The sequence below is a fragment of the Anoplolepis gracilipes genome, chromosome 14 (assembly GCF_047496725.1).
Source record: "Anoplolepis gracilipes chromosome 14, ASM4749672v1, whole genome shotgun sequence".
NCBI classification, from domain to species: domain Eukaryota; kingdom Metazoa; phylum Arthropoda; class Insecta; order Hymenoptera; family Formicidae; genus Anoplolepis; species Anoplolepis gracilipes.
This window is the reverse complement of record NC_132983.1, coordinates 330,640-357,631: the sequence shown is the minus strand read 5'-3', so window position 1 is coordinate 357,631 and position 26,992 is coordinate 330,640. Positions and strand designations below refer to the sequence as shown.

The window sequence follows — 26,992 nt, the reverse complement described above, 5'->3', positions numbered from 1 at the left end:
TAAAATTTAATTTTAATGTTTTAATTTCAAAACCTGAAGCATCGTTTTTAAATAGATCATGAAGCATTAAAGTAATTTTAATTTTTTTAGAATTTGAACAAATATATCAACAGATGTACCAAATTTTCCTTTATATTTTGATTTGCTAATCATTCAAAATATTTATTATTAATGATAAAACTAATATTATTATTTAGACTTTTTAACTAAAATATGACAGAGAGACAAATATAAAATTATAAAAAAAATTGAGGAAAATAAGATAAATTGTAGACATAAATTTTAAAATTTTTACAACTACCAAATTTATTAAAAGCACAATTCAATATTATGATTGTATCTAACATAAAAGCATTCTCGATTACCTACATTTTAAGACTGTTGTAACATATTAAACGCCGAATATGATGTTTTCAAAATCTAAAAAAAAATTATAAAAGTTGTAGCAATATAAATTAAGATTCCTTAGAAATATATAAGTATTTTTAGCAAAATAAATTATTAAAATTTTTGATAATCAATCTTTAATAAACATTAAATCACAAATTGTAATTTTGTTAACAGAAATAGAAAATATTCCTATTTTATAGTGTCTCGCTATACCTACTAAACAAAGCTTATTCTATTATAATTTTTCAACAATAGTACTAACGTTGCTGTAAGATTCGAGAGAAAAAGTTATCAAGAAACTGCTTGTAAATTTTATGGGAATTGTACTACGTCTCATTATCATCAAAAGATCTTTCTTCTCGCTAATCGACAATAAAGGCCAATTCATATTGTATACTGCATTTCCTATGTTGTTACTCTATTAAAATTACAAGAAAAATAATAATTATTTTATAATAGCATTAATTTATATATTAATTTATATATTGATTGTTTTCGAAAAATATTACGTACGTTTCAGAAATATTTATAAATATAACAATTAAAAATATTATTTGTTCAGAAATATTAAGAAGTTTGTATATATAGAATTGACAAATGTCTTTTTACCTTAAGTATTACTTCGTTTCCGGCCCAGCAATATATGAAGATTTGCATAAACATACAAATAGTATACGCTGACAAAGTTGCAGCTTCCGCGCCCGTAATATGTATTGATATATAATACACACTTGTGCACAATACCAATATACTTCCAACGAATTGAAAGAAAAGTATCTGATTGAATATACTATTTACCGTTTTGGCGTAACTGTAATTGTCTCATGTTAGTTTTGCATACATAACGTGATAACTTTGTTGCATAATAACCTTATACTGATAATAAATTTATCGTCATCACTATTACGAGATTTTATTATTTATATAAAAAGATTTATACTAAAAAAACACAAATTTTAACGTTACTCTATATTAAAAAAAAAAAAAAAAAAAAAACAATCAATCAGTTTATTACATATTAAGATTAAAACGTAAAAGATTAGCATAGAATCTTTCTATTCAATAAAATAATAAATAGAATAAGTAGTTATAAATCACAATATATATATATATATATATATATACATAAAATATAATATAATATAAATATTAATATAATCTGATATAATATTATATTATATTATATGTAGTATAAAATTTTATAAAATTGGCAAAAATTTTAATAGAATCATCAAATTATACGTTATATATGTTTTATATATTCTAATTGAAAATATCAGTAATTAAAGTGCAGTAATTTTATTTTTTGTTGTAATAATAACATTCAATAAAACATACTAATTATTAAATTAAAATAATACGTCTATGATGTATAATAAAACAGATGTACACATATATACATATAATGTATACTAACTTGTAAATACTGAGATGATGGCCTACGTACCCTGACATTATTGTTTTTTCTTTATCAGGTGAAGTATGTGAATACTCTTTATATCGAGCTGTTTTATTAATTGCTAATTGAAGACGACATTCGAAAATCTCGAATTGTATGCATGTTTGCAAAAAAAATCCAAAAATTAGAGTATCCGTGCCGGCATGAATGATAGAGGAAAAAATCGCTGTTATAATCTGATAGATTGATGTAATCAAGAATATGAGAGGTTCATTGGAATCATACGGCAGCCAAACTCTGAATGGTAAATGACCCTGCATAATATTTATCACTGATCTTATCGTGAAACTTGTGAGGGAGCTTATCGTCAAAAGTAAGTACTTAATCGAGAAAAACCTATAAATAAAAAATTATAAGTACATTTTGTAAAAGTCCTCCTTTTTGTTTCTTTCTCTCATCAACTTTTCGCCGTAATCATATAACTGTTACGATAATTACGTGTTCTCACCTTATAAACTTATCAAATTTCATTTGTATTGTCACTTCGGCTTCGTTTCGGGGTTTACACGGATCTTTTAGTAACATTTGAACTAAATCGATGATCGCATTCCGACGTACTACGACAATAGTGGCTTTACAACAAACACCGACAATAGTTATAAACATTAGAGAATTGGTAGCAAAGTCATCTATATTGTCAATGACAAGAATGATATCCATGAATTGGGTTAACATCAAAAAGTACATAGCTACTATTATAAGAATTGTAAACACATTATATAACAGCTTAGCATAGTTCGATGACCATTCGGTAGGCCGCCATATACCACACATAGTATACATTAAAAAATTTAGAGACAGTATCTGCATTATGTATGTAGATATATACTTGTATATTTACAAAAAAATTATTAAAGTATTGCACAAAGTATTTAGTCACACAATGCAAAAATGATAAAAAATAGACACTTTCTCTCTCTCTCTTTCTCTCTCTATCCCAGATATCTTAAATACATTAATCAGTTTGTGAGTTAAAAACCGAGAGATGTGAAAAACAAAATTAATTTTAATACAAAATTTACGGCAACATTACAAGAAAATTTACTAAAATTAGTTATACGAATATATTTCACAAACGACATTCGTATGCATTGCATTTAATATCAAATTTAATTGTTTGACTATTAGTGAATTTAATCTCTTTTTATCTGGCATACAGATAAAGCATACTTTTAGATGAGTAAAGAATCTAGATCTAATTTAACTGTAAGGTATGATTAGATAAGAAATAAAAAAAAAATTAATATATTTTTCACGTACTTTATCGGAATATCACATTTTATATTCACATAAATATTAATCTAATAATGTAATAGAATAAATATATATGCTACTTTATATTAATATAATTTATTTCAATGTCGTGAAGATAATTAAATTGCAAATGTCGGGCAAGTCGAGTACATACTGCAATAAACCATATAAAGGTTCGATTATTTCAACTTTATAATTCCTCTACCATTATAATTATGGTCATCAATAATTCGGTACAGAGCGAAAAAAAAAAGATCGTTTGTTGCAATTTCTTCCGATACACAATATTTTCCGCTTATGTAAATATTGTACAACCGTGAGAAAGTCGCCGTACTTTTAATGATCGAGGAATACTGTCTCTTACATTCAAACATACTGTCATATTCTCATCGAATAAAATATTCATACATATTCATATCATCGACAACTGAATGTAATACTGCATTTCCTGCAAAGTCAGAAAATTTCTTGCGTAAAAATACAAGAGTAATGAAGCCAAAAGGATATAATAACAAAAAGCCTGTGGTTATCTTTTTATAAAGTTAATGATACAAGAGTTTATGTTTGCTTCATCACATGTTTTACGAGATACCGTATAGAATATAAAATAAAATACATAACATATATTGTATTTATCAGTATTACTTGTCTTCGTTTAACCATCGGTGGAATAATAAATGATTTCACAAGCGTTGCGATCATCAAATGGCACGTAGCAGTACGTAGTTCAAATCGCTCGGTAGATTACAAAATATTCATCATAAACTATTGTAATCATTTATTTTGAGGTAAGAGAACTATCTACATTCTACACTACTCTACAATCTACAAAGCTCTACTTACTGCAAAACTGTTACCTCATAATAAAATTTAATATAATTTTTCACTCACCATCTGATGCGCAACAGCGGAGTTGATTGCATCGAAGCTGCGTTGATCTGTAACAGACAAATATATGTATAATTAATAATCGAAATTATAGCGACGCTTTGAAATAATTATAATGTTATCGTAAAATAATATTATAATTATTATTCGCATTCAATTTTAATATTCCAAGCGTATGATAATAAGCAGTCATATATTGTATAATTAAATAATTTTATAAATTTTGATTTTTAAGAAACTTTTTTTTTTAAGAAAATAAATAATCACCTCAGGGTTGCTCCGCCGGCGCCCGACGTCTCTCCCAGACCTTCTCCTCCTCTCAGATTGTCGGGATTGTCCGTTGTCAAAAAGTCCATGGATTTACACGCGCGACACTTTGAACGACACTCCCGCACTTGGACGCGCGTTACTTTGAACGGCACTCCCGAAACTTTAATACAGAAACTTTAAATATTCCCGCACTCGACACGTACGATTTCGAAACTTTGCACGATATTCTCGATTTGCCGCACGACAGTTTCCACGACACACCCGCGTTTAAACGCGCGACGATTTTGCACGATATTCAAATGTGTCTTGAATTGTCAATCCGTTCAATAAGTACAATTTTTGTTACGGTTATTATCCCGTATCAGAAACAGATAACAACGTCGTCCTGACACTTACAATTAGTTAATAATCTTCTAGTTGTCTTGCTTTATCAAAATACCTGTAATACCTTCCTTCCCCTCCCTTCCTTCTTCCACACCCTTTTGAAATTAAATATTAATAATAAATTAAATGAATTAATGTTACGGAAAAGAAATTTCGTACGCGTAATTTTATTGTGCGTCTGTCGTGACAAGAATTCGATAATCAATCTTTGAATATTTGTTAATTCACGATTTATTTATTAATACGGCTTGTCGTGCTTATTTTCGCGGAAATATGCAATCGATCAATGTCATAAGTAAAAAAAATAAATAAAATGAAATAACTCGTATAATTTGCACTAAAAAAGTTGATCGTAAGTTAAGTATTACCGTAAATTTTTTTGCAAATTTTCTATCGCCCTATTTATTTTTATTTTTCTTTTAAGCGTGATAAAAGGTACTCGCAAAATATATTTAAAACTCGCATTTAATACAACTTTGCTTTTTAACAAAGTCAATGGACATATAAATCAGCATGGATAAATGGATTACAATAAATTAGAATTAAATAGATACATTATAACAATACAAGTTATTATAACTATATAATTATTTAAAGACGTTGTATAATCACCTACATAATAAACGTGATCATTAGTATATTATATGTTCTTTATAATATAAATTAAATCTATGCATTATAAAATCCTCCCCACATATTTCATACTGAAATATTTATTTTAATTTGTTGTAATCCATTTATTTATTTTAAGATAACGAAACTATCTACAATTTGCAGTCTACATTATACTACTCATACACTATAATTCAAATCTACAAAGCTCTACAAAAGTTTTACTCATTACAAAAAACCGTCACCTCATAAAGTAAAATTTTATCAGACTCACCACCCGATGCGCAACAGCGGAGTTGACTGCACCTACTGACAATGAACCTTGATCTGTAACATACAAATAGAGTTGAAATTGTTAGAACCGTTCAAATTAATTAATATCTTTAAAAATTATTGTTGTACGCATTGAATTTTATATTCCATCGATGCAATAATAAGTAGAAAGTAGAAACATAAATACATAATTTTTTAAAATTTTGATTTAGTACAATTAACAAATTTTCATTAATGTAACTAATAAACTTTTATTTAATACGAATACTACGGATAATAAATAAATACGAATAATAAATAAGTGATGAATTCTCACCTCAGGATTGCTCCGCCGATGCCTGATGCCTCTCTCAGACCTCCTTCTCCTCCTCTCAGGTTGTTAGAGGGTCGACATCTCTACGTTGATCTGTAACATATAAATAAAATCCAAATTGCAGTTGCATCTAAATTAATATTTCTAAAAAATAATTATTGTACGCATTGAAAATTTTATATTCGATACGTGCAACAAACAAATTTATAATTATATAATTTTTTTTAATTTTAATATTTAATACAATTTTGAAATAGACAGATAATGAATACTCACACCAGGATTATTCCGCCGGTGCCCAATATCTCTTCCTCCTCTCAGATTATCATAATTGTCAGTTACGTTATCTATAAATGTAAATAAATGTATTTATCAATAATATGTAAATAAAATCCAAAGTTGTTTTAATAGTGCCTAAAATATTATAACTTATTATTATACCTTAATATTATAACTTATTATTATACGCATTGACCTTTATATTTGATACGTACAATAATAAACACAAATGTAAATATTTAATTTTATAAATTTGAATTTATGCAATACAACTAACAAACAATTTATTCGTTATAAAAACGTTGATTTTAATGAGACATTACGTTGATTTTAATGAGAAATTGCATTGTATTATTATAATTAAAATTTGCCATAATATATAAATAATGATTTATTCACCTTTATATGATTGCCTCCATGTATCGTCGCTTGATGCCGCGAGTTATTTTTTTCCTCTCTGGTTTCTTTTCGCACCTTCATGATTTAACTATTAGAAAAATAACAATTAATTACAATTACACGTACATACACTAATCACATGCAAATATAATTAATAAGCGCGTGCCATAACTTTTAATCGCAAGCGAAGCGCTCCTGATGACGGAAAAGGCGCTCAAGGTTGGATTTTCACGGTCGCGATATTTCTTCCCTCCCCTCCCCCCCCCCCCCCGACAATTATTAAATAATTAAATCATGATTTTAATACGTGTACATATATACAGCAGAGATTTTAACCCTTCATCAATAATTACAAATATTGTATTTGTCTACTGTGGCAATAAACAATAATATTTCTATATTTTTATTTAACTTTTTACGTGGCTTTTTATTCCGTTTAATATCCCATAAAATTATTAAATATTCTCAAAATTTATTAGAAAAAACAATGCTATTTCGAATAATCGTACCTATTTGGCTCGATTAGTTTATTATATGACTATTTACCTGTGCGAATTATCGAAGCTCGCAATTTTTCTTCCGTACGACGTGCCGTTCCCGCGCGGAAAGAGAAAGAGGAAGGAGTAATCGACCAGAGATTGCCAAGAAAAAAGGCGGGAAAGGTCTTGATTGGTCGAGCTTCGTAGCAATAACATCAGCCAATCAGGTCGATGGGCTCGCACGAAATCCAACGAAAGTCACCGAATAGCTCTCGACAATTTGGCGCGATGATTCAAAATCCTTTAAAGTTTTAATACAAATAGCCATGATACCAAGTATCGAAAATTACTGAAGATTCTTTTAAAATTGCGTCAAAAATAAGGATGAAGTAATAAGAATTCTTTATCTAGATTTAGATTAAAATAAAAGTGAAGCATAGATAAAAAGGATATATACATATATATACATGTATCATGGGTATAAATAAACGTAGAAATAAACGTATACTGGTTATAGGTTAGAAGCTATCTATCAAAGTTTTTTTATCAAACATTTTTTCCTCAAACCTTGTGAATATCCGAAATGAAATATCCAGATATCAGAGGAAAATTTTTGCAAATCGCGAATTATATACAAGTTTGTAGCTGTTTCTTGTAGAAATATCTGCAAATTATATACAATTAATTAAGTCAATTGTTTAAATTTTAAATAATTAAATGCAAATATATAACTAACTTGACAAATTGACTGTTTTGACTTTTATATAGCACTAAGAGTTACGATAAAAACCTAGCATTACGTTAAAATCATGTATATTTTATTATAGATGCTTATGACACCACTCTTCCAAAGTTGATGCGCAAAGCCAAGAATTCGATTGATGGAACATACACTGGATTAGACTTGCCACTCACATTAGACAGAGATTTTATGGGAGTGATTGTTTCAAAAGAAGATGATGGCAGACAGACTGCAGTTGAGCGAGAAGGTTTTGGAGATTAGTTGCGATGAAACAACATGACTGTCATACAAATTATATTATGATTAACAGTAACTTAGTAAGATACATTTTATTTTTTAAATAAATATAAATATAAATATTTGGTAAAAAATTTGCAATTACATGTTGAATAATATATTTCTATTCTTGCAAGGTAAGTCCACAGCCTTGGAATTTGCCTCACAGAGGCTGCAAGTATTTTATTTGCTGAACTAACTGCATGGTTCATACTGTGGATTACAGGAAAACTATCTTATAAAACGGCACTAATTGCGAGACTAAATAAATGTTCTGATTATGGGTGGAATAGGAACTTGGACTATACAGCTGCTGAAAGCTTGGAACATGCGTGTAAATATTTCATGTATATTGTATTAAAATTTGCAAATTTGAATTTATATGAATTTATAGGAATTTATATTTATATTTAGATAATTAACATGTGTAGCAATGATACCATGGATATACAGAGTTTAGATACTGATATTATTCACTCTAACAATAAGTAAGACTGAGGTGCCAACTCAGAAATTATTTTAGAGGAACCGTAAGTAATTTTACATTAAATTGAAATGTATTATGTTTATATGTACATAGTGTTCATATTCGTACATTACATTTACAATCAGATATAATCTTGGATTGCGCCAATCGAGGACCAAAGTCAAGATGAAAGGATATCCACACAGTACTAACATAAATTCGCCACTATTGAAAAATATTAATGAACATGGGTTAGTTGTGGGAATGGCCAAGAACGTGCAAAATCTTTTAAAATTTAATATTCCAAAACGAGAAAATAAACGCTGCATAAAATGAGGATTTTTTTTATACTCTTTCAGACAGGAATTAACGTTCTTCAAAAAGTACATGTAAGTAAAAAAACTATCGTTTGTGTATTGTAATACAAATTATATAATACAATTATACTCACTATTCTGTATTTAATTCTACAGCTGCTTCCTTAGATATTTCATCTGATGTCTTCCCAGTAAATAGGAAATATATATTAATCAAATTAGTCACTCCTGCTCATTTTTTCGGCTCGTAAGTTACTTCAGGTGTGAAGTCAGTCATAATTTTCTTTATTTTCTTCAATAATATATCTTGTTCGTTCAAAACTGAACTTGGAACTTGGAAGTTTGAACTTGGAATCTGTATGCGATTTTGATATTTTTTTCATAAGCTCGTGTAAAGACTTGATCCTTTGGACATCTAAAAATACAAAAATTTGTTAGATGAAATATTTTACAAAATCAGAACTAACTTAACTAAATTTTAAGATTTACTATCTGAATGGTTCACCACTGATAAAAATATGTGGTATTGGAAAGGTTTGACCACAAACCTTCTGTTAAATGTATGAGTTAAATCTTGTGCCAACTATAGCCGAGTTTCGTAAAACGCATATGCGTTTATTTAATTACAACACACGTTACATATACTTAATATGTGCTTTATGAAACTCAACATGTATATGCTGAGTGTAAGCTTAATCTTATTCAACTTGAACATGCATTGTTCTAAAACTTTAAATAAAAGATCATTATATATAAAATTATTGCATCATGTGTAAACATTATATATTCAATATATAGAAATATTTACTTATATGCCAATATATCATCTGCTTGTAGAACAAGGTAGATGTACCATCCTAGAGGAATGTTCTTTAAGGATTCACTTTTTTCCTTGAATTACCGCAAAAGTGCTAATCGACATTGTCCTGATAGTCTAAAATCCAACACACAATTCTACGTAAGTACTTTAGACTCTTGAAACAAATATTTTTTTCAAAGTCTTCATCGCAAGCAATCAATGTTGCAGGCATCAGCAAAGTATTTTTTCTCAAATTTTTTGAATCCTACAAATCGTATATTGTTAATAGATTATCTTGATAATAATCTATGAACGTTGGATTTGCTGTTTTTATACCTATGGCAAAGTTATTAAATGTAAATATACTATATTACACAGGACTTCTTCCCCTGCATTCATCTTTGAATAGTATCAAAGTAATTGTCTAAATGTACGTTTCTGGACTAAATTTCAGAAAATATTCTCTTTTGATATTATCCATTTATTTTGACAATATGTAGAGTGTTTTATTCAATATAAAGAATTACTTAAACCAAGATACATACAGAAATATTTTATAACAGCTCTTAGCGTCTCATAAAGATCGTATATCCAAAAATACATTTGTAAAATTAACTAAAGCACACTCTTTACAATGTGGTTTACAGTATCCAGTACATGTTTTATCAAAATAAAGTATTAAAACTATGAATATTATTATAAACTGCTATTATAGAATCACAAAAGTCTACATCAATTAATGAATTACTTAAATACAATGAATAATGTTATTTAACAATTTTGTAAATAGCATGAAAATGTCCTACTGGTATCAAAAACAGTAAAGTGTTCAAGGATTATGAAGAATATGCATGCAATATTGGAAAACCATAGTAAGTTTCTCACTCATTATTCGTGAAAACTCATCTCTTAAAATTATTAAGTTTTTTTTCTTCGTTATATTTTTTACTCCCTAAAACAAAAGTACATAATGTGTCAAAAATATATTTAATATATATATATATATATATATATATATATATATATATATATATATATATATATATATAGAATATATTGAATATATTGAATATATTGAATTTTTAATACATATATATATATATATATATATATATATATATATATATATTTAATATATATTGAATATTAAAATCAAATAATTTTGTAAATTATAAGAAATAAACTTTATTTTGCTTTATATTTATATATAAAAATAATCTTTACTATTTCAAAGATTCTTTTCGCTCCGATTGCATCAAATGTTTCGAAACCTTCGTAGTGTCAAACGGAGCGCTCCTGACCAACGAAATGATTTGCAACGTCAATGTGCACCTTATATATACATAGAGCAACCTGTCATTTAAACACTCAGCGCCGCTTACGGAACGATGATAAACTGCGTGTGAGTAGTGGTAAATCGATACATATGTATAAAAGAATAATAAAATTTTTTAATATAAAATTATTTTCATTTTAATGCAACGCACAACGCATAGGCATACGAAAGGCTACGTCTACGTTAATTCAAATATCTTCCATTATTTTCTCACAATTATAAATAAGAAGAAATTAGAAAAAAAGATACAGAGTAGTACACTATCATTCCGCGGCGCTGATGGTGGAGTGGACATTGAGCTGACAGTGCTGACACTCTGACACACATATACATATAGAGAGCATTCAGCTTCAGCCTTTAGCCAGCGAAGATGGTGAAACGCGGAAAGGCACATGTGCAGTTTTAACGGTCCGATGTCTAAATTATCAGTGAATAATCATACGCGGAGGGTCAATATGTAAGTGAGCATAATCGCGCTTAATCAGCAGCTGCAAGTAAACGTGCGTTGTAAGATTCGTCGTGGCATTCGTCGGCTGTAGGATCGCGATTCGAAGGTACGCAAAGGCAGAATGCTCTTTGTTTATGGAGATCAGCTGTGTTTCCAAACAAGACGTCGCTCTTCGTGCTTCGCGCGCTCTCTTAATAGCGAGCGACATTGCTATTTTCGTCGGATAAAGGTCAACCGAATGCTGAGGACTGAGGACAAAACGACGAGCGTTACACATATGACGTGTTGCACTCTCGCATCTTTGTTCGTCTCGAAAATCCGAAGAAATCTCTAAAATCAAAAAGAAAAAGACAAAACAGGAAATAAAGTGTACCTCCTTTAACCAACAACTTATAGCTTTGAATCACTTTTGCTGCATTTTTTTCTTTTTTTTTTCTTTTTTTTTTTTTTTTTTTTAGGAGAGCATAGTCTACCTGCTTTCTTTTATGTCGCATTTATATCGCGTTTGAACAATCAGCTTTATTGTTAAAAAAATTGACGACCATTTAATAGTTTGGAAATGCTCCAATTCTGATACTGTACAAGGGCTTTCCACGTTTAAAGTGGATTATATTGTATGTGTGATTATTATATTTAGGAAAAGTAAAATACAAGAGACAAGTATTATACATTAATATGTAAGATTAATTGTAAGAAATATGCTCAAGGTGAAATGTACAGTTTGATGAATAATCAATTGAGCAATCCACAAAGTTAATCTCACGATAAGACGTATAATAAAGAAAATTTCTGCAAGAGAATGATATTTATTCAAATGGCATGCATTTTGGGATTCATACTGAACAAGCGACATCATGTTGTATTTTTAGTTTTGTGACAAGAGAAAAGAATTTGTGTCGTTCAAAAAGATATATTTTTCATGAAAAAAAATGTTGATTATTGTACTAGATTATTTTGCTTCATTACTTAAGAATCAATGCACATGTTCTTTAAAAAATATTTTTAAACTCTAAAGATTTCTCGTGAAAACAATTTTTTTTTAAATATATAGATTGTATGATTATATTTATTATATGTTTAATATTTATTAGATTATTAAAGATATTTTATTATAATACTTTTTTTTTATAAAGATCCAAATTTTAATTATTAGTCTGAATATTATTCTATTGTTATTGTTTTGTATCTTATGAGAAATATAATTGTTTATCTTATTATTAAGTTTATTAGTTTATTAGCATTGTTATGTCAAATCTTTTATTTGTTATGAATATCGAATTTTATAGAAATAATTTAACATTATTAGCATATAAATTTAATAATATGCATAAATAACATTTTTGCTTAGATTTGCTAATATCTTTTTATAATACGTTATTTTGATACTATGAAAATGTGTTGAAACTAACAATTATTATGTTTAGTAATTCAATAACTGATTTGCATTACAGATGCTTGCGGAGCAATCGTCAACTGGTAGTTAAATAAACTTAATGACATGAAAGAATGAAACGAGAAACTGTCATTACCTGTATAGAGCCATACCGAGCGCAAACGGTAAGATCTTATTGACTATGGTAATTTTTATACCGTTCCAATGCATCGATTGTGTTGACGACAATTCTTCTATCGATATATTATTATAATTAAAGCGTGAGAGAGTTTATGAAGTTTTAATGCAAATTGCATTTGTGTGTAGATGACGACGGTATTAGACGGTAGCTACCAACGCATACACCCTTATGAGGGTCAGGAGGAGGATGCGGACGATGAAGATGAACGCGAGGAGACGCCTCAAGAATCGGGCGTCATAATTCATGTAGTACCAGAGGGAAACAAAGCACGATGGAATCACATTGAAGATCTGGACTCGTTCTTCACGCGAATGTATCATTATCACCAGCAACATGGTTTCACTTGTATGATGTTACAAGAAGTTGGTGATTTATTGATTTATTTTTTCCTTGTCATCCTTATTAGCTTCCTTACTCACTGCGTCGATTACAGCAAAATATATAAGTACGTTGTAGAATTTTTTAAGCTTTTGCATAAACAAATTGGATCTTGATATAACAGATATTTAATTGTCATATTGTATTTTCAGTGGTGGAGATGCTAACGATACCAATCACGATAGTATAATAGACATAGGACATTGCGTAAAGTCATTCTCTTTATTTTATTGGATTCTTCTTGTTGTCGCAGGCATTTTTTTTATCCTCCAATTTGTCAAAGTTTTCTATCACATGATGCAGTTCTGGGAGATCAAAATGTTTTTCAATACAGCACTTAAAATTGCTGATAGCGAATTGGACAATTTCACTTGGCACGAGGTTCAAAAGCGAGTTATAGAAGTGCAAAAGGAACAAGAAATGTGTATTCACAAAAGAGAACTTACAGAGTTAGATATATACCATAGAATATTAAGACACAAAAATTATATGGTGGCTATGATCAACAAATCTCTTTTACCAGTACGATTAAAATTTCCCCTTATAGGAGAAGTTATCTTCTTGACACGAGGATTAAAATATAACATAGAATTATTGTTGTTTTGTAAGTACATCTCATACATCATAACGCGATGAGTTAACGTAACATTGCCAAAAGTAAAGAGAGAATTTTTTCATTTCGTTCTTTTTCAGGGGGGCCATGGTCACCGTTCGAAAATAATTGGCATCTAAAGGAAGATTATAAAAAGTTAAATAAAAGACAAGAACTCGCGCGATTATTGTCCAAACATATCTTGTGGGTCGGTATCGCAAATTTTGTCTTGTGTTTCCTCATTCTCCTGTGGCAGGTTCTCTACACGTTTTTAAATTACGCAGAGGTGAGTAATTATTTTTCTAGTTACGAATATCTATACTCGATGAAAATTTTAACGTAATAATTACACTAACATTCTCTAGTGTATAATAAACTACAAAAATATTATTGACAGACCATTAAACGAGAACCAAGTATTTTGGCAATGCGCACGTGGTCCCTGTATGGTCGGCTATATCTGCGTCATTTCAACGAACTCGATCACGAACTGAACGCCCGTCTCAGTCGCGCGTACCGTCCTGCTTCCAAATACATGAGCAGCTTCACGTCTCCGATAATGACAGTACTCGCCAAGCACATCGCATTCGTCACTGGTAGCATATTAGCGGTGTTGTTGGTGATAACATTGATCTACGAGCCGACATTCTCGATGGAGCGCGTAGTCGCCTACATGACTCTGCTAGGCGCCGTAGCGGCAGCTGCAAAGGCAGTAATACCTGACGAAAATATGGTCTGGTGTCCCGAGACTCTTCTGACTGCTGTGCTGGCTCATACGCATTACAGACCAGACAGTTGGCGAGGTACCGCTCATACGCTGACCACTAGAGCACAAGTGGCGCAGCTTTTCCAGTACCGCGCGGTACATATCTTTGAAGAATTGATTTCTCCATTTGTAACAACGTACATCTTGTGCTTCCGTATGCGACATCGAGCCTTGGAGATTGTAGACTTTTTCCGTAACTTTACCATCGAGGTTGCTGGAGTCGGCGACGTGTGTAGCTTTGCCCAAATGGATGTGCGCAAACACGGTAATCCTATGTGGCAGACCGTAACGCACAGTCCTACAGTTTCTCCGTTGCAGCAAGAGCGTAACGTCGGATACGATAATCAGTATGGTGTCGATCCCGATAAGTACTATATATCGATGTCGAATCATTATATCCAGGCGGAAGACGGCAAAACCGAACTATCCCTTATACATTTCACCTTGACAAATCCTGAATGGAAACCGCCGTCGCATGCGGAGAATTTTGTCACCGCTTTGAGAGAAAGGGCTAGAAAGGAAGCTATTACGGATCCAGATCCTTATAACAATCCGCTGATAGCCAGTTTAAATAGCTTGTCGGGTCTTGATGTAAGTATTCGTCTTTTTCTTTTCTTATTAGATAATTTTATTTTTGTGCTTTGTATATGTAATATGCTTTCATATATTGTTACAGTATAAAGAACATGTGTCGAATATTATTCGAAGTACAATCAATCAAATAAGTGTACCCAGTATGAGCAACATTTTTACAAATCAACCAAGCACATCGGCCACGTCAGTCGGCGTCAATAAATCATTTAGCACAAAGTCTACCATACTTCGAGGTGTATCCAAGAATGAGGGTCCGTTGCACAATGAGAGAGGATTCCTATACGATTTGCAACAGGGAATATCAAATCAATCACTAGGTGCTTCTGTATTTGGATCAGGTCACAGTTGTGTTATCGAGACCCATACAGATCCGACTGTACCTACGGAATTAACTGCTGCCGATATGTCTTTATCTACATTGTACCTGCATGAGCTTCATCACAGACAAGTAAATATCTCAGTCTACATATATTCATAATGTATCAAGCTGCCTAAATGCAATAAAAAGTGATAAAGAATTGCAAGTAATTTCGATAAAAAAAAGACTCAAATATGTTGAATATAAAAATGTCTGAATTCTAGATAAGGAGAAGAGGCTATCAGGAAATGGCAACGAGAAGTATATGGCAGCGAAGTCCGGTTCAAGAACTAGCAACCCTTCCCGAAATTAGACAAGAAAGAGTACCGCTTCTGTTGCATCAAGATTCTTCTTTAAGGAAAAACAGAGAATCTTAACGCAATGCTTGAAAATTCATTTAAATAGCGTCCGATTCTCGCGCAATAATCATTATTTTAGCGAAATAAAGTGATTTTTACTTGTTTTATTATGACAAAAAAAAATTTACGATTTATTTTATAATAAAAGGTAGTCACAACACATTCAAGAGTGATATCATCTCTCGAGGTGTTAGGTAGAAAATTACGTCTTCTAAATATTGTTAATATTACATAGCGCAGAGAAGAGGACATAGGCTTCTTTCTTTTTCTTCTCTGCATATGATCAACGATTTAATAACGCCTACTCTAAATATATCAAGGACCTATCTGACAGCTTATATTTTATAAGCAAAACATTTATAATCTTAATTTCTATTCTTTAATCTTATATTTTGATATAATTGCAGATTCTGCATATAAAAAAAATATTGATTTAAAAGATTGGACTAATAAAGGATAATCTATATAGGCTGTTTTCCATTTAGTAACACAAGTCGACACAAGCATCAACTTATCTTTTTTTCAATATCCAGTGACAACAAATATAAAATAACGCTTGTGTCGACTTGTGTCACTAAATGGAAAGCACCCTTAAACGATAGAGATTTGTCAGAATTATTTTATTAAAATAGGTGCATAGTTCTTTCAGATAAAAAAATTATATAATTTCTCATTTCTGACACTGTTACATGAGTATAGTAAGGAAATGGGTGAGAGGGGAAGGAGGAGAGAGAAAAGGAAAAAAGCCTTTAAAATTAAAACTATTTTTTAAAAACAAGAGAAAGAAAAAAGATTTTTCAACTATACTGGCTTCTTGTAGTTTAACTTTTTAATTCAATGACGTTTGTTCTAATATTAAAAGTATTGGTATATATGAAAATTTTATCATGTAACTGTAACAAATACAATATTTCAAATTTAAATGAATTGAACGTAAAGATTAGTATAATCTTTTAATACAGAAAGCTAAAAGGAATAACAACATTTTTATATTCAAATATGAGATAAATGTGTAATAATTTATACATGTCTGATAATTTTAATGACCTCTCAATGCCACGATTCTCTAGTCATACGAAATTAATATTGCGCCGTAGCGTACTTCTCTTTTTTTTTTTAGACAAAGTGGTCCTATTTATTTTTAACATTTTATTTTTATTATTAAGAACTACTTTATATATATATATATATATATATATATATATATATATGTATATGTATATAAATATATATACACATACATATATTATACATAAATTATATATATATATCATATATTACATAAATACATATATACACATGCATACATATATATACGTGTATACATATATAATATGTATGTGTGCGTATCTTATGTGTATATATATATATATACATATATGACGGCGGCTGAATATTGATGGCTAGGGTAACTCGTAGACTTATATGTATGTACATAAAATCGCGATATTTTCAAATGCCGCGATAACAATAATAGTTGAAGGACAAATTTTTCATATTGTCGTTCAACATAATGGAGGTTGTTACAAGATATATTAAGACAAATCTAGACTCTACTCTTTACTTATCCTTTGTTTACACACAACATTTAGTAACTTAATAAGAAATCGATGATTTGTAAAATGAATTAACAAGTAATAAGTAATATTAAATTAAAAAATGCGTTTTTTGCTAAATCTTATATCGATGTGATTCTCACATGCGATGAGAAATTAGTGGTGTAAGAAAAATCTGTAATTACATTACTATAATAAATAAATAAATTTCGTAATAAACTAGTCTCTAACTATATATTTATAATAATCGCTCGTACATCAAAATCAATTGTCGCAAGTTTTTTTAAAATGTCATCAATGAGAAGAAATATAAAGTGCGAAAACATTTGAAAAAAAATTAGATTTTGTAGTAAACAATTATAACTGCAGACCTACTGCAGAGAAAAAAAAATACTGCTTTTGAATACATCCAAATGCATCTCTTTTTTTTCATTTCCTATATGGAAAGCTTTTGTTTTTTTTTTTTTTTTTTTTTCTTTTGTGTAAGAATTGTGATGATCGTAAAGATATGAGAAAAATGACTAGCGGCAAAATGCAAATATGAACGCCTGCCAAGAAATTATATCAACCGCTAAGTTGGTGGATGCTTCCAAATACAATCTGCGATGTAACCGTAATGTAAGTGAGAAAATGACAAAAAAGGACTTCATTTATGATATTCGTACGCCTGCACAGACCACGAGAAAGGTATACTTATGTCGATTAATGCGAGAGTCTGACTTTGGCGATTTATTTCTCGGAATGTGAGAATCGTTTTTAGAAAATTCAAATATATTAAAATTTTAAACAAATTTGCATACGTAAATTAATTCTAAAATGCACATCTTGATGCGTGAAAATAAAATTTTGTGTTATGTACAATTCGAGATACGAAAACAACCTATCATATTACCGATACAACTACGACGAAAACAGGCAACTAGTTCAAAAATGCCACAATACACGGTAATTTCCGAAAAATTGGATCGTGGTGGTAGCGGCGATGCGACTGTTGTAAGTAAATTTTTTTCATTATTTATGAAAAAAGTTTAAAACTTATATATACATTTTTATCTGTATTTTGACACTATCTAGTTAAGTAAAAAATTGAATAAAACCATTATAACACATACACACGCATATTTCTCCTTTACATAAAAAAAAATTATCATTTAAACGTTGTATATATTTTTTTTAAATAATTAGATACTATATTTTATTTCTAATATGTGCTTCTTATATTGCACTTTTAATCTCGCTATTACATATTCTCATATTTTATTTTAATTTTATTCTTATTCTTAATTTCCATTCTTTTTATCCATCTTTAAATATAACTTTTATAAGAAACAAGGTAGAAATATAATAGATGTTTTTTTATTAAAACTACGTTAAAATAAAATTTTGCGTTATGTAAAGAATCTGTTTGAAACTGCACATATATAAACATATATTTAAAAAATTACAACTGAGGGTTAATTTTTTTTAACTGGAATTCAAAGATGAAAGATTATTCTCCATTTTAATATGAAATCAAAATATATTATTTTTTTTTTAGATTACTGATCGACGTACTTTAGGATATAAATGTAATTTTTGTCATGAACCAATCGCCACTTTATTTTCTCTATCGACCCACGTGAAATTTCACTGTCAAACATACTGCAAGATATGTTACTGGATTCTGCGCGAAAACGAGACGATGGAACAACATATCAGCAATTATCATTGAATCGGATCAGAAATTACATATATGTAACAAACTTTGAATATCTATACCTAAAGTCTCGTTAAAAAGAAAAACATCATATTTATATTTCAAATACGTAATTATATGTGTGTCAAATTAGATTGTACTCTAAGTATTTGTAAGTAAATATACGGTAGAAATTATAAAATAAATAATAAAAAACAAAAATTACATTGTTTTGCTATATAATATAAAGCACTCTGCACATATATATCGTTGGTTGAGGGTACGCGATATATATCAAATATTTACTTTTTTGTTAAACGTATGTGTGTAATATGCACGTTTCTTGATTTTATTTTACTCTCTCTCTCTCTCTCTCACGCGGTTGAGATTTACTTATTTCGTAATAGTGGCGCGAAAGGCCATTATCACGCAGGTAGAATCTTTCGTCGAAGCGGAAACAATAAAAGAAATGAGCTGAGGCGCGTTTTTTAGGCCGCGTTACTTTCCCGTGAGGCATATACATCACCCGGGCCTTCAGCGACTATAAACGGTGCTGTTCTGAAATCGTATAAAAGGGTCGCGATTGTCAGAGTCCTGGGTGAATAAACATAAGGGAAATTTTCGACGAGGAGAAAGACTCGAAGGAAATAATTTGTATTCGCAGATAATTTATCTAGGAAATAAATCAGGTTAAGATAAGATTAGACCTCCTCTGATGTATTAGACCTCTCTCTCTCTCTCTCTCTCTCTCTCTCTCTCTCTCTCTCTTTCTCTCTTCTCTAACAGATCCTTTTTCTAAAATTCAATTGTATAATGTATAAAAATATACCGTTATAAATATATATTTATAAATAATATTGATACATTGTGTATGTATATAGTAACGATACGTATTATAAAAAATATAAAATACTTGGATATTATAAAAAAAAAGGACAAAACTGTCGACATAAGAATCGATAATATAAAAAGTGATAATAAAGTCTATTTACCACACATACTTTTCAAATTTCTTTGCATTTGTTTTGTTTCAATAAATTTATAATTAAATAGTAGACGTAAATAGAAATAAATTTGACAAATTGCAGACTCTAAGAGACATTCTATGAAATTTAATGACCAATCTACACATTTATACGCTGTTTATTATTAGCCTCGTGTAACGTCTAAAGACACGCAGTAGTCGTACCTATATTTGTAGAGTTGTAGATATTGATATTTGTACGATTGTACGTTTATATACATATACATATATATATGAAATTCTACATCCTCAGTGATGATTAGCTTTATCTTTGTTGACGTTTAATAAATCTGGCGCTACGATCTTCAGAATGGCATCCACACTTTCGCAGCAATTACTGCAAACAATGGTTTGTCCACGTACTGAAAGATCCATTGCTAGAAGCTTGATATTCTGCAAGGCAAACGACTTTATGTTAATTGTCATATTAACGGAGAGAGACGCGCGTGCGTATATGTATAAGTTGTGCATATAAATAAAAAGTATGTACTTATAACAAATATTTTTTTATATTGCTTTTTATTAATGTTTTTATTATTTTGTGATATTTGTTTTATCTGACATAATAAATCTTCAATTTCTTGCTATAATTATCTTAATTATATGAATAATTAATTAATAATAAATTAATCAATTATTAAATTATTATTATGGCGAGTATCGAGGACATTAAATTCTATCTATGTACTTTTTATCCATTTCACCTATTTTACCTACATTTCACATTTCTACCTACATTTAAATATATTTACATCAAAATTAAGTTACTTAAATTAAGTCAATTTCAGAAAAATTTACTTATAACATTTTAATTAAAATATTCTCAATGTGTAACTATACATTCAGCCATTAAATAATATTAAAAATTAACTAACAAACACGTTACCTTATACTCTCTTATTTATGTATTAATTAACGTAGCGATACGTGTCATTATTAATTCATAATTTTCTAAAAATTAATTAAATTAATTATTGAATACTTCAAAACTATATGTTGAAAAAAGGAGGTATAAGTTTTTTTTTTCCAATCGATTGGAGGAAAGAAATGCACACTGATGATCATCGATACTATTAAGTTATTATCGTCGTGTTTTCATGTCTGTTTGCTCGTGACATTTTCCTGAATCTTAAAAAGCTTACGTCGAATAAGTTTAGGTATTTCACGCCGATAGCGAGCAAGACCTCGTTACATACCTTAGCAACCGTAACATCGATCCTCTTTAGGTTCTTACAATCAAGTATCACATTGCATTCACTTTCTCTAGAAAGCTTCATTATGTTAGCACGTAATCGTTCTGCCGCTGGAAAGGCTATCGCTTCTTCGGGTATGACAATTATTACGGTTTCTCCCTCGATCTTCATTAAAGACAAAGAAAACAAAATATAACTTAATTATGCAAAAACATTCGCCAGAATTGTTAACACCATATTATAACTTTTAATTAAATAATTTTAATTTTATAAAATAGATGCGATGTCACTACAATACTCAATCTTATAACAAGTTACCTCTGTATATTCACATATTATTGCCAAATATTTCATGCTTATTATTATAATATTATAGAGCCTTTACGTTATTAATTAATTATGCAGGTAGCTGTAGCCATTTTGTAATGAGGAACTATTCCAAACAATCTCGGAAAAAGTGTATATTCTCGACAACAGAAATTTAAAATCAATAATTTAATTTAAATTGAGTAAAAAAAGATATAATATTATAGTAGTATAAATATACGCAACAAAATATAATCCTATAATATATTTTTGATAAAAGAATTTTAGATATATGTATATGATATTTTCTTTCTTTCGTATTAATTTTTTAAAAAAAGGTTTTTATAAATATTATAATAATTGCAACACTGAGTGAGTATATAAATATTAAATTATATATGTGTGTAATACGAGATAAGATTTATGCAGAATATTTGATAAGAGATTGGTAAACAATGCATGAACTTTTAAAACATATACATTTTTAATATCCAATTATTGGATGTAAAAATATCGATCGTCATTATTATACCTGTTCAATTTTCATCTCAATGGAAGGTCGCGCTGAATAATATAGTAAAGCCATAAGATTGATAACTATGCCGATTAAGATACCATACTCCAAACCAAGAAAAACACATGGGAGTAGTGTCAGCACCATCACAAAGAAATCAATCTCTACAAAAATAGTAATAATGTATAATTATTATAATAGTAATAATTATTAATTTTTTTTAAACTAAAGAGAGAGAGAGAGAGAGAGAGAGAGAAACAGAGAGAGGGCAGTAAAAAGCAGTTTAAAAAAGCAAACACAATTTGTAAATCGCAAGTTCTTAATTAATGGAAAAATATTATATAAATTATATATTTATGCATAATATATATAAATATATATACATATAATTTATATATTATTTATATAATTTATATAACAGAAATATATATATATATATATATATATATGACTTTTGAAAATAGAAAGTACTAATAAATGTGTAAACTAAATGTTTTGTGACGAGCAAAGGCGCATTAAAAGCGATTTATGTTTTTTCGATTATTAACATATTAATAAAGCACGTGTTACATGCGCGCCATTTATTTCTTTATGACACAGGGTGTCTGGTAATTAGTAAAATCTCCCGTGTGACAGCAGACTTTTCTCGCCACGTGCTAATCCTCATACGAATTGGTCAATATTTTTCAATTAATTTCTCAATAATTATTCCAAAAATCGCAAAACGATACACAACTTTTTTGCTCAGTTTGATCCGCTCTATTTGTACACGAGCGATTTTTACGAATTACCGAACACCTTGTGTATATATATATATATATATACATATATGACATAAAAAAATAATTGGCGCGCATATATAACACATGCTTTATACTATATTAATAATTGAAAAAGCATGGATCGCTTTTAATGCGGCTGTGCTCGTCACACCATGTTTAGTTTACAACATTTGTTAGTATTTTCTACTTTTAAAAGTTAGTGCAGATTTATTTGAGTGAGTTATATTACGAAAGAAAACATTCAATTTTAAGACATTAAATGTGACCAACATAAAAACTATATACATTAATCAGTAATATGTAAATATTTGTTAATCAGTGAATTAAAATCTTTACAATAATTAAATAACTTAATACACAAATATACAAATATACAATAGTTCCAATATTAATGAAATAGGCTTTCATTTAAACTGTTATGAAATATTAAAAAGTATATCAAGATATCGATCAAACGATCTCGATAAACAGGAACGAATATTTCGTTTTAACAATAAATTTCACATCACAAGGACGTGTTCGAGCATTATTGTTTCGCTGGCTTTACAAGAACAAATACACCAGGAATGGAATCCGGGTATAGTGGTGCTCTCGTGCATTGACGTTGGCTCCTTTGTGCACCACCGTTGATGCCTCGCTGGTTTAGCTGCGTATAGATGAAATGAAGAGACAGAGAGAGAGAGAGAGAGAGAGAGAGAGAGAGAGAGAGAGAGAGAGAGAGAGAGAGAGAGAGAGAGAGAGAGAGAGAGAGAGAGAGAGAGAGAGAGAGAGAGAGAGAGAGAGAGAGAGGGAGAGGGACAATGATTCATCTTGAAACTTACTTCTGGCACGCCACAGTAAAGCGTACGTCGGAAAATCAAGCATGTAATACATGGCACATATGATGAGACCAGCCAGAGTCGCTTTTGGTATAAAGCGGAAGGTAGAAGCCAATAGACTAACTGCGAGCAACACTAAGCCGCCTGTAAACAAAATTGCACAGTTATTATTAGTAGGATAAAAACAGCAATAAAGTATCGCCCCGTTTAGCTAAAAATTTGCTACAGAATGGTTGATGAATGGTTCTTATGTCAAAATGGAATCATAATTTCATTCTTTCGAAAGTAAATCTTTATAAAATAAAACCGCAGTCATTGCGCTGAGATCAGTTGAGATGTATTCTGGGACACTGTAGGGAGATATTTTTCACGTGCTAAATCGATCCGTATTTAAATCATGTTGGACTTAAAGACGGAAAAATTTTTTATTCGCTACTCATCATTCACGTACCTGTAAATATTCCCCCCAATGGGGTTTTGACGCCTGATGCATGATTGACAGCTGTTCGCGTGAAGGATCCTGTAACTGGCATCGAACGGACAAACGATCCGAAAATATTGCAAACTCCCAGGGCGATCATCTCTTGTGTGGCGTCTAGAGATTTGCCCTTCCCTAAAATAATTCATGTTTTATTACTTTCATTTTTAGAGAACAAGCAGACTCGATTATTGTAACTTTCGAAAACAATAATGTCATTACGTAAAAAAAGAGATAACAAATGCTTTTACATTAATAGAAAGTAAAAGTATTCGTTTTAAAGAAAAACGGGATTAGCAAAAATTCACTATGCATTTTAACTGAGAAATCCTTTTACTATAAAACCTTTATTCTCTATAACTTTGAAAATCTGATAATATTAAAAATCTAATTACCAAAAGCTTTTGCAATGGCCATATGCTCGATAGTCGATACGATCGGTATCGTGAACAGTGTCATTCCCATTGCTGTAGTCATTTCCAAAAAATCATATGTACGATTTTGAAATGTTGTAGAAAATGGTGGAGGATTGAACGGTGGTAAACCTTGACCAATCGAACCTGAAATATTTTTTCTTTCATTATTTATGTTTTACATACTAACACTAAAATACATGAAAAATACATTTTAATCATAATATCACGGGAAAAACATTATCTTTTTTCCAATATATTATCTTGAAACAGAAAACAAGCTGTTTTTTTTTTCATGATATTTTTATGAATATATAAAAAAGGAAATAATTCTTTTCTGTATTTAATTAATCGTAAGTAATTTCAACAAGTACAAACATATTTTTAAAAAGTCAGCCTCGATGCAAGAAAAGTATTGAATGTGCGAAATTGAGTGATTAATTAGTTAAAACGTGATTTATTATCATGAATTCATTCCTTATTTCGTGTTCGATAATATAATAAATCTTCCACAATTTCAGTAATTTCAATTCCAATAATTTCGAAATATCGAGAATATTAAATAGAAAATTAATCGATTTTAAAATTATCTAGCAACTAAGTAACTGCTACGTTTAATTGTCAAAGTTTAATTCATATTCACACAGAGTATTATTAATTATAATCAAGTAATTGATAAATATTAATTCATATTAACACACCGTAATATTATTAGGGAGAAATAATATTAATCAAATAATTTAGCTTTACTCACCCGTTAAATTAAAAGGATTTTGTTTGTTAATGTAAAAAATATACGCTACAACGGTGCCTATAATTACGACTAATGCATTGCGAGACAAAGCAAAAAACCATCCTATTTTTTGAAAAATTGTTCCTGTACGCCGTCCTGGTATATTCTGTGTATTAAGAAAAGAAAAAAAATAAAGGAATAATATCTTATAATAACACAATATTTTTAATATCCTGTATAGAATGTATACACAGCTCGTAATTATATTCAAAATATTTAATCTTGAAAATTAAGAAAGTATAAAAAATAGAATGACATTCAGCTGAGTTTGTACTGGAAAAAAAAATATCGACTTTATCGGCCAACAAAATTGATAAAATATTCACATTGCAAGCATTTTTTGTAGTAAAAGTACAAATATACATATAATATCTGTGTTGCTTATATATGTAAAGTAAATAATGTAATAATATATAGTATAAAGTAAATAATTATTTTGGCTTTAATAAAATTAAACATCCTGGAAACCATATCGAAATATGAAACCATATGAAAATTAATAAAACTTTTTACCTTGAGCAAAACTAAGACAATGATTGTTGCAATGCCCAACAAAGTATCTTGATATCGAATCTGATTGACGTTCTTGAAGATCACTATCAAAGAGTCCAAAAAATTCTCAGCTCTACCAGGAATACCCAAAAGTGACTTAAATTGCGAGGATGCTATGTTGATCGCCGCGGCTGAAGTAAAGCCAGTAATCACCGGAAGTGATACGAAATTCAGTAAAAATCCTTCAAAATATACAAATATACATTTATATGTAATAAATAAATACATAATATTGTTTGGAAAGAAAAACGCATAGAGCATAGAGCAACAATATTTTTTATTTGTATCGTACTTTCCAATATAGTATATTTCTTAAATATATTTTTAATTAACTACTATTTTTTATTAATATCATAAATAAACATACCTAAGTGAAAAATTCCTAAAAGCGTAATAATACATCCTTTTAGAAAAGTGATTAATATAGCCATGTCAGCACCATATTTTATAACTAACGGTTGAACCATGGTAGCCATAATGGCTGTTGGACCAATAGTGATGTTTTCGCAAGAACCAAAAATAACATATATGAATGATGCCATAAATGCTGCATACAGTCCATACTATAAAATTAAAACATATATATTATAGAGAAGTTAAAATTATAATAAAAATATTTTAAGAACATCATTTAAATGAATTAAGAATCACATGAATCGCCGGTAGCAATATAAATATTATATATACATATAGTTTATATTAATACAATAAGTACAAGAGATTATTAAAAAGAAAGTATCTTATATTTCAAAATTATTCACAAATATATAGAGAGAAATTATAATATAATAAAATAATTTGTCGATATTATAAAAATATTGTGACGCATGTCGACTTAAATTAAATAAAGAAAAAAATTGTGTTTCTCAAGCAATATCAGCCG

The 26,992-nt window shown here is 29.4% G+C and overlaps 4 protein-coding genes, 1 long non-coding RNA gene and 1 pseudogene across 19 annotated transcripts in view; 3 read left to right on the top strand and 3 right to left on the bottom strand.

Annotated features, from left to right (window-relative positions):
* Positions 1–315: 315 nt before the first annotated feature.
* On the bottom strand, positions 316–5,058 carry LOC140673165 (odorant receptor 4-like). 8 transcript variants are annotated; one of them, XM_072905873.1, is made up of 7 exons: positions 4,259–5,058; positions 3,995–4,041; positions 2,298–2,421; positions 1,808–2,185; positions 1,000–1,201; positions 653–808; positions 316–420 (listed from the first exon to the last, which is right to left on the bottom strand). In XM_072905873.1, the coding sequence occupies exons 1-7, from the start codon at positions 4,345–4,347 to the stop codon at positions 373–375; spliced, it is 1,044 nt and encodes a 347-aa protein (XP_072761974.1). In that variant the 5' UTR covers positions 4,348–5,058; the 3' UTR covers positions 316–372. The 8 variants fall into 8 exon arrangements, with proteins under 8 accessions (XP_072761974.1, XP_072761979.1, XP_072761977.1 ...); XM_072905878.1 differs by lacking the exons at positions 3,995–4,041; positions 4,259–5,058 and adding an exon at positions 3,184–3,370; XM_072905876.1 differs by lacking the exons at positions 3,995–4,041; positions 4,259–5,058 and adding an exon at positions 3,110–3,219.
* A 1,074-nt stretch (positions 5,059–6,132) lies between these two features.
* LOC140672958 (uncharacterized) lies at positions 6,133–7,120 on the bottom strand. The gene is made up of 3 exons (XR_012047976.1): positions 7,068–7,120; positions 6,522–6,609; positions 6,133–6,190 (listed from the first exon to the last, which is right to left on the bottom strand). It is a non-coding gene; the product is annotated as an uncharacterized lncRNA (long non-coding RNA).
* A 201-nt stretch (positions 7,121–7,321) lies between these two features.
* Positions 7,322–8,877, top strand: LOC140673458 (reticulon-4-interacting protein 1, mitochondrial-like; annotated as a pseudogene).
* A 2,364-nt stretch (positions 8,878–11,241) lies between these two features.
* Atg9 (autophagy-related protein 9) lies at positions 11,242–17,780 on the top strand. Of its 2 annotated transcripts, none has more exons than XM_072905384.1 (8): positions 11,242–11,393; positions 12,836–12,941; positions 13,084–13,403; positions 13,489–13,940; positions 14,030–14,214; positions 14,326–15,285; positions 15,371–15,736; positions 15,871–17,780. In XM_072905384.1, exons 2-8 carry the CDS (start codon positions 12,891–12,893, stop codon positions 16,021–16,023), a joined length of 2,487 nt encoding a protein of 828 aa, XP_072761485.1. In that variant the 5' UTR covers positions 11,242–11,393; positions 12,836–12,890; the 3' UTR covers positions 16,024–17,780. The 2 variants fall into 2 exon arrangements, with proteins under 2 accessions (XP_072761485.1, XP_072761483.1); XM_072905382.1 differs by having other exon boundaries at positions 11,258–11,490.
* Positions 17,781–17,874: 94 nt separating this feature from the next.
* Positions 17,875–19,272, top strand: LOC140672902 (uncharacterized). The gene is made up of 3 exons (XM_072905392.1): positions 17,875–18,248; positions 18,429–18,554; positions 19,099–19,272. Exons 1-3 carry the CDS (start codon positions 18,102–18,104, stop codon positions 19,270–19,272), a joined length of 447 nt encoding a protein of 148 aa, XP_072761493.1. The 5' UTR covers positions 17,875–18,101.
* A 1,153-nt stretch (positions 19,273–20,425) lies between these two features.
* The window catches only part of LOC140672901 (sodium-independent sulfate anion transporter), a 69,823-nt gene continuing 63,256 nt past the window's right edge, over positions 20,426–26,992 (bottom strand). For all 7 annotated transcript variants that reach the window (XM_072905385.1, XM_072905387.1, XM_072905388.1 and 4 more), the window contains 9 exons: positions 26,477–26,672; positions 26,071–26,291; positions 25,519–25,663; positions 24,747–24,911; positions 24,325–24,486; positions 23,877–24,017; positions 22,292–22,437; positions 21,457–21,618; positions 20,426–20,653 (listed from right to left, as the gene is read on the bottom strand). In XM_072905385.1, the coding sequence (XP_072761486.1) occupies positions 20,510–20,653; positions 21,457–21,618; positions 22,292–22,437; positions 23,877–24,017; positions 24,325–24,486; positions 24,747–24,911; positions 25,519–25,663; positions 26,071–26,291; positions 26,477–26,672 (1,482 nt within the window). In that variant the 3' untranslated portion in view covers positions 20,426–20,509. The remainder of the gene's footprint in view (positions 20,654–21,456; positions 21,619–22,291; positions 22,438–23,876; positions 24,018–24,324; positions 24,487–24,746; positions 24,912–25,518; positions 25,664–26,070; positions 26,292–26,476; positions 26,673–26,992) is intronic.